Source organism: Polypterus senegalus, chromosome 8, assembly GCF_016835505.1.
Source record: "Polypterus senegalus isolate Bchr_013 chromosome 8, ASM1683550v1, whole genome shotgun sequence".
Lineage (NCBI taxonomy): Eukaryota > Metazoa > Chordata > Cladistia > Polypteriformes > Polypteridae > Polypterus > Polypterus senegalus.
In genome coordinates, this window is record NC_053161.1 from 160,163,743 (window position 1) to 160,175,819 (window position 12,077).

The 12,077-nt window shown below is 39.0% G+C and overlaps 1 protein-coding gene across 1 annotated transcript; it reads left to right on the forward strand.

The window, feature by feature from the left end:
* The first annotated feature begins 322 nt into the window (after window positions 1-322).
* LOC120533279 (zinc finger protein 501-like) lies at window positions 323-11,199 on the forward strand. The gene is made up of 3 exons (XM_039760095.1): window positions 323-556; window positions 4,669-5,102; window positions 9,421-11,199. Exons 2-3 carry the CDS (start codon window positions 4,697-4,699, stop codon window positions 10,584-10,586), a joined length of 1,572 nt encoding a protein of 523 aa, XP_039616029.1. The 5' UTR covers window positions 323-556; window positions 4,669-4,696; the 3' UTR covers window positions 10,587-11,199.
* Window positions 11,200-12,077: the final 878 nt, after the last annotated feature.

The window sequence follows — 12,077 nt, forward strand, 5'->3', positions numbered from 1 at the left end:
AAAACGGGATTTTCTAATAGCTAAATATAACCAAAACAATTATTCAGCCTTACCTATGAAATGTAGTCACCCGGGATCTGGTTTGGAGCGTACAGCGGTTTGTTCAATCCCAAGCAGCACATTATTCATTACTTCACTCCACAGCACTGCCACTCGCAATATGGCGGCGTCGTTGACGTACGATGTTGCTGGTCATGCGGCGTCTAGTAATTCTATGGTGAACAGTCCCGCGATGGCCAAAAAAAAAAAAATCATGTGACATTAAGTCGAAATCATATGACACAAACACCCAATCCAATTTGTTGTTCAGCAGAAAGCCTGACTCGCGGAGTAGATGAGGCGACAGGACCGTACTCGTTATTGACGTCATCAAGAGCGACTGACGCGGAAGCTTTCTGTGTACTTTTATGGCACTCCGGCGCGAACATTTAACAAAAACACATTACTGGAGGGCAGGCGTCTTGGGTTGGCTTCTGTTCTTTCGGGGTTAGCTATGTGCATAGAGTCTACGGGGCGAACCGATTGAAAGAGAGGCACAGTACGATACAAGACCTGGGTAAGTAGTCCGAGTTTGAACGCTTTACTTTGTGGATAGCGGCTTTTCCAAAGTTAGGCCAGCATCGCCCGTTTGCTGTCGGACTTTTAGGTCGTGCTTGTGCCTCAGCCGAAGTGCTCTGTGTGACTGTCTGGAGAGAAGAGACATTTTAGCGAAGGGGTCTCGGCGCTCTCCATTTTTTTCTTTTTTACACTCTCTGGTTTTCTGTCACGCCTATAAAGACTTGCTGGTTAACGTTTAATGGTTTTAGATTTGCCCCCCCAAAACCAATCCCCGTGTCCCTGCGAGGGGCTCAGGTGGGCTGTTTTTTGCTTGGCACACGGAACTACTGGAATAGATCCCCAACAATTCTGACGTTTATTAAGCAGGTTTCAGACTGGCATGGCTACCCTATTAATTTCATAGCATATTTTCGAAAATCTCAGCCTTGCACTTAATGGTAAATAAGCATGAATTAATTGTCGACTATCATTAATTCCGCTTACAACATTTTATATGACATAGCAGTTAAAGAGGAAATCAGATATCTTATTAGTGTTATTAATAATAAATATCTGAAAAATGATTAAGTAAAACAATTCAAATAGCTGATTACTGAGAGACATCTTAATGTTTGCCAGAATTGTATTAACAAAACCAGAATATGTCTTGATTTACCTCCCAACGTATCCTTTATATTTTTGTCTATTGAGTTAATCAAAAGAAGAAAAAAAAAAGAACACAAACTCACCTTAAACTTAGAAGGAAGTGTGCAGTATTTGTAAAGAGTGATGCGGGTTAGGGTTATAAACCTTACATTAGAGTTTACATTTGACTAGTGGCATCATTTTTAGTTTGATCTCAGACATCCCACCTCCATCGATGCCAAAAGCTGATATGCATAAACAATTCATGTGAAACACCACTGGGGACATGTACACCTAAACCCCAAGGGGACTCCCACGACTATAACATTAACATAGTGGGGGGCCTAAGTTCCTAATATCAATTCCCCTGCAGTTAACTTTGATTTTGCACATGAAAATGTTTATTTCCTTCAGAAAAAAGGACTGTTTTTGGTTTGTAAATATTCAGGTGGTGATAATGCAGGAGTAAAGACATCCCAAGTTAAATTGGATAGGTAATCCCAATGACAAGGTTTGATTGATTCAGCCTTCATTTACATAATTTTGGAGAGTGGTGGACAGTGATGGAGAGCATCTGTGACCACCATTCATGCAATGTGACATTTTCAGCGACTTTAATTTGTGTGCCGTTGCAGGGTACACAAATCCGGTCTTGGAAGTCCGCAGTGGGTGCAGGTTTTCATCCCATACAGTTTCATAATTGGACGCCAGGACTGGCAGATAATGAAACGTAATATTCCACAATGTAATGTGTTTGCGGTTTCATTTTTCCAAGATAAATCTTAATCACCTTGTAGATTTTTCATTTTCTGAGAACATTATTCATATGTTTTGTGGTCCAGAACAGATTTGCACCTCTTGATCCTCCCCTTCTCTCGCATTTATTTCAAAACAGCCTATTAACACACGTACTGCGTGATGCATATGCAGGTTTAAATGGAATCACATTAGCTGGAGAGCTGGAGGTCCTCTGTCACTGGTGTTCATTATTAACTGATGGCAGGTTAAGAAAACAAGCAACAATTAAAATCTTAATGGAGCTGTTTAAAATAGTTAAGGGCATTCAGGGGCAACTGGGCAAAAACACAAGTGGGTGAATGTACACTCGGCGACATCCTTTACCAGTTAGGTGATAGGTTCAAAGTGATTTTTTAATGATATTTAAATGACAATATAGGGCACCAGAAAATCCACAGAATCACCTACGTTATGAGAGTAAAGTTATTCCTTAAGCCGTACTCGCAGGTCACCTTTTGTATTCTAAATATTGTTATCATACGATTACAATCAATACAATTTATATAAAGAATTAGAAATTTCGGTTGCAGAAGATAATGTAAGATAGAGTTTGTTCCATCTGCAAAATAAAGTTTGTTCGTCAATTATATAAATTTATTTTCAACATTTTAAATCGCGTTGTCATTTAAATATAATTTAAAAAATCTCCTTAAACCTAACTATTACCTAACTGGTAAATGATGTCGCCGGGTTGACTGTCGCCCAGTTGTCACCGAACCAGTTAAGGGTTCTGAGTCGTATCAAGTGACTTAACTGAATCTGAGTCCAGAGACGTATAACTTTAGTAGTAAATAAATGCTTTCTAATTAAAAAATTTGGTTAAAGCAAAAATCTGCAGTTAATGTGGACCCCCAGGACCAGAGTTGAATACCCCTGTGCTACGGGATATCTGAGTTTCCCAGCTGGAAATTGCATGAGAACAGACCCTCAAAGTGGGAGCTCTGAATTAGACAATTCGTAGAAAACTTTGCTACCCAAATTCTCCGAGTAATAATCGAACATCATCCCTTCATCTTATTTAAGAATATGAAATAAACTAAATAACATGGGCAGCCAAAAATGTCATCTTTGTGTTCCCATTGTATTTAGAGAAACATGTATTTAGACAGTCATTTTTATACATTTACTCTCCCCTTTAAAATTTTATACAGTAAATATAAAGCTCATCTTTGAATGCTTTTTTTTTCTGTGGACCCAGTAGCAAATCAACATCAGCTTTGCACTTCTCCAAAAGATCTAACCAGAAATGTATGTGAAAGCAATAAAGCGGGAAGGTGAAATCTCACAAATATGAACCCTGGAAACTCTGATAGTATTGAGCCTTCCATCTGTTGCAGACCTGTATAACATCTCACATCACTAACCATGTCAAAAGGATCACCTCGGACTCTGCTTGCCCAGCTCATGACTTATTCCAAAAACTCTTCTTTGGTAAACGCTTCAGGTCAATTAAAACTAAAACTAAAGGACATCTCAGTAGTTTCTTTCCCAGAGCCACAGCCCTCTCAGACCAGTAGCCTGACGTCTTTGTATATTCATGCACTCTGTCAGATACTGTATGAATGTGTGTGTATGTGCACAGCATATGTACATGTATGCATGTGCATACACACTACTCGCTCACACGTGCACATCTCCTTTATAATTGTACCGTTCTGCAAGTTTGTATGACGTTTTTCTTTTTAACTTGTGCTATTTATGTTATTTGTACGTGATGTTGTGTTCTGTTATAAGCAGCTCCAAATCTACCACGTCAATTTCCGGTACATTAAGCACAGGCGAATAAAAGTGATTTTGATTCTGAACACTTCACACATTCCACAACAAAAATTAAATGGCTTGTGTTTGCGTGAGAGTTGACAACAAACAAGTGCTTGGCTGGAAATACAGAATGCAGTTGCCAGGCATGAAGGGACGCTATCAAGCAGCACATTTTATCGGCTGTCAGAATGTGGTGAGCTTGTGTGATTCTAAAGAATGTGTGCCGAAAAGTCATGAAGCAGTTGTGTAGTCCATCATCCCCTGCCTAGTCCTCAAGGCTGCAAGATCTAGCAGCTGCAGACATTATGTGTGACGTGCTGTCCAACTTCAAGTTATGTGGCAAGACACCAGCTTTGCATGTGTAATCAATTTGGTAGCATGCCATATTACACTTTTAATTTTAAAAATTGTAATAGTAGATATCGACGGGGTCAGAATAAAGAGAGATGGCTTCATTCCAGCCTCTTGTGCCATCCTTCTGACTTTTCTCTTTTACAGTTTTCATCTCCTCCGTTGTCAACTGGCCATAGTTCAACAATTAATTAATGGACAGATATTGTTGGCTTCTGTTTGTTAATCAATTTCTATTTTGTTTTCTGTTTGTTTTAATAAATCTTTATATGTACTAATCCTGTATTTAGTTATTAGTATAATCTATACTTGCATTTTACCTGAGAATTTGTCACAGTGCTCTTTACCTACCCTCAGTGAAGTATGCTGTACAATCATGAGTTGTATTGCATAATAAGTTGTTTAGTTAAACACTTCCTACGTTTCTTTTGCTGCTGGTAATTTAACAGAAGCATCTTGAATTACTGTGAACTTGCTGTGGTGTGGTTTCTGTAAAAGATTTGACTTAAGATGTAATTGAGAAGGTCTTGTAACAAGTTGAAGTCTGTTTTTAATTCAGATTTTTTCTTGCCACAGTGGGGAAGAGGCCACCTGTGGTGATTAAATGGAGGGAATGGAGGAGATGTGCCAAGTAAACATGAATAACATGGAGATTATCACTGTCAGTATTAAAGAGGAAGACTGTGAATGGGAGACTGCCCACCCTGAACAGGAGAGTCTCTGCATTAAAAGTGAAGATAAAGAACTGTCGTTAATGAGCATCAAAGAAGAGTCCACAGAGAATTTGTTCATTGAATTGCAGGAGCGTGAATTTACTAGGGGTATCAAGGAAGAAGACATCCATTCACAGCCTGTCCTTCAGCCTGGTCATCAAGATGGACACTTTTCAGTTCAGCAATATTTGGCCAAAGTGAAGTCTGAGTCAATATCTGACAAAGAGAAGCCTGAGGAACTGTTAACAAGAAGAACTTTGCAAGATGCACCATCATCTTCTAATCTGTCTGCAAAAAGTAAGTGTAAAATTTAAAAATAAGGTAAGTTTTGAGGGGGTCATTGATATTTGCCTGACAGGTGGGTCTTGTGTTTTCTGCATTAATCTTGGAAATGTAGTGATAAGAACAATCTAGATGAGAACAGGCCATTCAGCCCAACAAAGCTCACTGGTCCTAACCACTTATTTCTCTCCGTTATAAAAAAAAAAAAAAATCCTGGAGAGAAATAGTAGGACGACGAGACATGATCTTCATGTTAAGATCACGGAAGACACTTAAAAGACCCGCGGGACTAAAGAGATTGGCCACGGAGTGTCTCGTGGGGACCTTAAACATGAGACTTTGTGCCAAGAGATTGACCCAGGACTGTCTTGCGATGAAGTAGAACATGAGATTCTTGCAAGACACACCCTACCTACTTACAGCCAAATAAGAGCAAAGGCAGCAACACACTCAGTCATGTTTTGGCTTTGAGCACACGCAGATCCAGGGCTCTCAGCACATATGAAGTGTATAAGGAAAATATGTTAGAAATGAAACGTCAACAACTAAGCGAAGAAGAAAGCAGCGTGGAGAAAAAAGACTCAAAAGCGTTTTTAGAGACAAAAAAGAAAAAGAATAATCTAGGTACAAATTCAGAAAATAAGGAAAGTAATTATCAGCCCGGAACAAGTTAAATTGAAAAAACAGCATGTCCAATCTGGACGTTGGCACTATACACATGCAGAGCAGGTTAGAGATTATGAAAGCAGTGGAATTCGAAAGGCTCAAAAAAAAAAATGTTGACACGATACACATGTGGAGAAAGTTAAAGAATATGAAAGTATAGAAAAAAGAAAGTAAAGGTTGCAGTAGCATAAAACAAACGGAGATTATTACTTGAAAAAGGGAAAATAATCACCACGGACCAGGTGTCATGGCAGGATAAAGCGAGGTCAGAAATAAAAGACGGAGTAGAAAACAAAGTAAAACGTCATAAGTTCATAAATGTTCTTCATTTGAAGTCAGAAGTTTATATACACTTAGGGTGATTTCTTTAAAACTCATTTTCTAACCCACTGAAATTGTGATCTAATCAATAAAAAATGAAATACTTGGAGGTCTGTGAACATTGTTGGAAAAAATGACTTTTGCAATGCACAGTAAGCACTCTGTCAGAGTTCAAGGGCTACTGCGCCAGCACACTCTGCTCATGCCTGTAAAGACGAGCCTGGGTCTTCTGAAACTAGTGAAGCATGATGGATAATGTTGGGTTGACCTAAATGCAATAACTTACTGGTAAGACAGTTTCCCTTGCATCATAACACTCAAGAATTTAACATATTTACACCTTGGGGTATTGTTCTGAAATAAGAGGATTAAAATAGGGTGAGATTAGGTTGTCATCTCAGCGGATTTTTTCATGAGTTTTTTTCAGAAGTGCCATGTAACTTCTAAACCCTTTTGAATAACAATAGCAAAATAGTATGGACCCCTAGGGGGAAAAAACTCTGCCCTTAAATGTACTTAAAATGTTTTGACGCATATATCTCATTAAGGAGGGCCAAACAGCAGGGCACTTTCTAAAATATAAATACTACCCATACATATTTGTATTTTAAGTATCACAACTGACATGTGTTACTCCATCCCTTCAATGTTTGTAATAACCACAAATAGTTAAAAAAAAAATGGTGTTTTGCAAGATGAACTTCAACTTTGAAAAAAGAAACCTACGCATATGTAAAAATTAAATTAAACCAAAATTTATCATATACGTATATATAATGTGTGTGTGTGTGTATACACTGTGTGCACAATTATTAGGCAAGTTGTATTTTTGAGGATTAATTTTAATATGGAACAAACACAGTGCTATCAGTCAATCCAAAATGTTAATAAACCTGAAACCTGAATGTTTCACAACGGAAATGTGAGTGTGAACATCATCAGGGGAATACATATGTGCGCACAATTATTAGGCAACTATTAGTGTGCAGATTTATTATGCAACTAATGGAAAAATGAAAATTTTCCCATCTCACTTGTTTATTTTCATCTGTTATAGTGAGAATAATAAACAAACACCTCAAAGTTTACAAATAAACATCTCTGACATTTCAAAAAAAAATAAATCAATCAATCAATGACCAATATAGCCACCCTTCTTTCCAATAACAGTCATAAGCCTTTCCATTCATGGAGTCTGTCAGTTTCTTGATCTGTTGACGATCAGCTTTTTGTGGAGCAGTGACTACAGCCTCCCAGACACTCTTCAGAGAGGTGTATTGTTTTTCTCCCCCGTAAATCTAGCGTTTAAGAAGTGCCCACAAGTTCTCGATAGGGTTTAGGTCAGATGAGGGAGGGGGGCCATGTCATTATTCCTTCATCTTTAAGGCCTTTACTGGCTGGCCACGCAGTGGAGATCTTCGATGCAAGTGATGGAGCATTGGCCTGCATAAAAATCATGGTCTTCTTCCTGTATCACTGTTTGAAGAAAGTGTCTTGAAAAACTGGCAGTAGGTTTGGGAGTTGATTTTGAGTTCATCTTCAATGCAAAAGGTCCAACTAGCTCATCTTTAAAAATACCAGCTCATACCAGTACCCCACCTCCACGTTGGAGTGGAGCTCTGTGCCATTACTGATCCACAGGTCCATCCATCTGGTCCATCAAGAGTCACTCTCATCTCATCGGTCCATAAAACCTTTGAAAAAAATCTGTCTTCAGATATTTCTTGGCCCAGTTTTGACGTTTCAACTTATGTTTCTTGTTCAGTGGTGGTTGGGTTTCAGCCCTCCTTACCTTGGCCATGTCTTTGAGCACTGAACACCTTGTACTTCTGGGCACTCCAGGTAGGTTGCAGCTCTGGAATATGAAAGTACTGGAGGATAATGGGTTCCTGGTAGCTTCACGTTTGATTCTTCTCAAATCTTTGGCAGCTAATTTGCGTCTTTTGTTCTCAACACGTTTCTTGCGACCCTGTTGACTATTTGCAACAAAATGTTTGATGGTTCTGTGATCACACACCAATATCTTAGCAATTCCAAAAGTGCTGCATCCCTCTGAAAGACTTTTTACAATTTTTGACTTTTCAGAGTCAGTTAAATCTCTTTTTTGGCCCGTTTTGCCCGAGGAAAACTAGCTGCCTAATAATTCTGCACACCTTGATATAGGGTGTTGATCTCCTTAGGCCACACCCTCCCTCATTACACAAATACACATCACCTGACGTGCTTAAATCCAATAAGCATTCAAGTTAATACAGCTTGGAGTTGGAATATACACATTAAAAATGATGATATGGTCAAAATACTCACTTGCCTAATAATTGTGCACACAGTGTATATGTGTTCTCATGTTTTACTTAACATTCACAGCAAGATTCACCCAACTGAAAACTGTTTGTGTGGTGCATGTGTTGTCAAGAGTGCAAGCAGTAGAACTTGTCTTTTCACATGACATTTGAAGGACAGAGTGCAAGGTCAGCCTTTGTGCAGGACTCTGAAGCAAATTTCATACTCTACATGTGATTAAAAAAAAAAAAAATCCCTAGAAAAACCAGTATTGACTGGATGTGTAGCACAGCAATATAATGGTTATTTATGGTTTATCAGTATTGAAAAACTTAATGGTAGTGCAGGGATCACAGAGGATGCCATGTGAAATTGCACAGCTTTGCTTGCTGAATAGCAGTGAGGTGAATAGAGCAATTTTCTCCACAGGTTTCAATTTCAAACCATGAGATTGCTCTACCAGACTGTGACAATCCCTAGCTGTCACTACACTGTGAGAAATGAGTCTGGACTTAAAGCTTTACTAGCAGACACTGACATCAGGATAGCATGGGAGCCTAACAACCTGATTGAACTGTCGTTTTGCTGTATGGCAGTATGTTGTTGGATTTGAAAGGAAGCGTAATGGGGGTATTGAGGTCATCTAGCAGGGAGGCATTAAGGGTCATTGAGTCTGATTGCCAGCATATCTTGATGCATTTTTTCTTTTTGAGTTGGTTGCTTGTTGTTACTCTCAACATCTCCTTTGTTGCCAAGATTAACTTCTGCATTATGAAACTTTACAAAGGGAATGGACTTCACTGTTTAACCATGGTGTTTTGATGATGCAGCTCATTTATTTTTCTTGTGACCACATCCTCGGACTGTTTCCTGTTGTAACAGTTTAATGATGATTTATATTGGTGGTTAAATAAGTTTGTCACTAATTCTATAAATGCTTTATTGGGGGTTAGCACATTGTTGTGAGTAGGATTTATCTAAAGAAAGTTTTATACTAAACTGCTTCTCTTCTCATGCATAATGTTATTTGCATTAACATTTATGTATTTACATCTTTCTGCAGGTTTACAAGAGAGTGGAAGCTTCTCTTTGTCTTCACTTGCTCAGACCTCTTTGCATTGCAGACCACAACAGGAAACGCAGGAGCAAAACATGATGAAATCGACATATGGATCGGAGATTTTAGTACATGCCTCCCTCCAACATAGATATCTGCCTGTTGTGAAGTTAACAAGAATAGATTCAATTAATACTCTGAAAGTTTACAACACAAAGTCTCTTGTTTGCCATGAACCAAGGAAAAGTTTTGATTCTGAATCTAAAAACAAAGATGATAAGTGGAGTCTTGTAGTAGAGAAGCCTTATGGTTGTTCTGATTGTGGGAAACAATTCTCAACCAAGGGCAGTCTTAAGACCCACACAAGAGTTCACACAGGAGAGAAGCTTTATTGCTGTTCTGAATGTGGTAAATTATTTTCCCAAATGAGCCATCTTCGGATCCACAGAAGAGTTCACACTGGAGAGAAGCCTCATTGTTGTTCTGAATGTGGCAAACACTTCTCAAAAATGTGTCATCTGCAGACCCACAGAAGAATTCACACCGGGGAGAAACCTTACTCCTGTTCTGAATGCGGAAAGCAATTTTCACGCATAAGTGGTCTTCAAAGCCACATCAGAGTTCACACTGGAGAGAAGCCTTATTCATGTTCTGAATGTGGCAAGCGATTCTCACAAACAAGTCATCTTCAGACGCACAGACGAATACACACTGGAGAGAAACCATTCTGCTGTTCTCACTGTGGAAAAGGATTCTCACAAATAGAGGCTCTTCGATCTCACACAAGAACTCATACTGGAGAGAAGCCATATTCTTGTTCTGAATGTGGCAAGCGATTCTCTCTAATGGGTAGTCTTCAAATACACAAAAGAATTCATACTGGAGAGAAACCATATAGTTGTTCTATATGTGGCAAAAGATTTTACGATAGGAGCTCTTGTAACAATCACACAAGAACTCATACCGGAGAGAAGCCGTACTGCTGTTCTGAATGTGGTAAGCGATTCTCGCAAATGAGCCATCTTAAGAACCACAATAGAATTCACACTGGAGAGAAGCCCTATTGCTGTTCTCAGTGTGGGAAGCAATACTCTCATAGGAGCTCTTACAAAAACCACACAAGAACTCACAGTGAAGAAACACCATGTTGCTGTAAAGAATGTTGTAAATGATTCTTAACAATGAAGAACCTTCAGAGATGCACAAGGAATTCCCACTCCTTAAGGCATTCCCACTCCAATGAAGGAAGAATGTGGGAGCTAAGGAAGGAAGCAGTCAAAAAAACAATCCTAATTATTTTGCCTACTGAGGTTTTGATGAGTGCCTTCATTTGATGGGTTTAATTATATATTTAATCTTTATTAACATTCATAGTATTGGAAAAATTAGGAAAAGTAATTGAAAATGGCTGCAGTCTCCATATATAGGAAGGTGCCCACCACCTACCTGCCTCTGCACTATAGTAGATGATTGTGGTGGTGGTGGTATTGCAGCACCTTCAGATGATGAAAAAGAAGCCATTCAGTGTAGACAGTGTTGCTGGTCTATTCCCAGTGGGCCATAAGAGCACCTCAAGCAAGAAATTAAAAGACTAGACATAGTCAAGTGGAAGATAAAGAAGAGATAGAGGGCTTGTACAAAACTAGAATCCAGAAAAGTAATCTCAACATCAGTGTTAGATAAGAACACTTTTGATTAGATACTCCTTATAATCCATCACATACAAGCTTTTTCTTATGGTCTTAAAAGCATAAAGTATCAATAAAGTGGTTATTCATCTCCTTCCAATGTTGCCGACGTCTTTTATGTGGCTTACGTTAGTGGTAATATGTCAACCAATATTGCATACCTCAGGATGAGGCCTGCGGATCTTTAATCAGTGCTAAGAAAGACCAGATGAAGCTCTCATATTCACAAGCATATTACAAGCTCTTGCAAAAGAAGCCTTTAAGGTCTTGTTACATAATAGTATGTGAGTAATAACAACAACAAAAGATGTAGTTTAGAGTGCTTTTCAAGATTTCAAAGAAGTTTTATTAAAAAAGAAAAACAAATTTGGTAAGAAAATAATAAGCAGTAAATACATACAAGGTTACATAACAGAATAAATACTTCATAGAAAAGTGGAATCCATAAATGTATTGTGATAGATGGCCAGAGCCCTTACCTGTTTTATGGAAGGACCGGGGTAGAAAGTGGGCTTGGGGTATTATCTCCCTTTGATCGCTAGCTGGCAGCCACCATGGAGTGCTGCATCACCATGGATTACCACAGAGCTTCATGGGTGTTGAAGTTAGGTGTCACAGCTCTGTTGGGATCCGGGAGTGCCGCCATGGGGTCTGCAGGCTCTGTAGAGCCCTACTTCATCAGGCTCACACCTCACCTGGAAATGCTTTTGGGCCACCAAACATACTCCTAGGTGCAGCATAAAACTAACTCAAACTGGGGTTGAAGTTGTGACATTTCTGAACTTAGAACTTACCTGGGAGTGTATACAGTATGCTGCCTCCCTGCCCAACCCTCTATGGAGTAAAAATCAATTAACAGCATAGGGGAGGTGAAGTAAGACAAAAACAGATGAATATCTGATCATAGCTTGACAAGATGGTGGGCTTGGGTACAAGGTGGTTTAAGGCAATAATAGGAAAAAAGTACCAATTCTG

Excerpts from the sequence above, each read along its gene's own strand:
- LOC120533279 (XM_039760095.1), top strand. The coding sequence starts at position 4,697 with ATGGAGGGAATGGAGGAGATGTGCCAAGTAAACATGAATAACATGGAG. Across the intron at positions 5,103-9,420 it reads TTCTAATCTGTCTGCAAAAA|GTTTACAAGAGAGTGGAAGC; the intron begins GTAAGTGTAAAA and ends ATCTTTCTGCAG.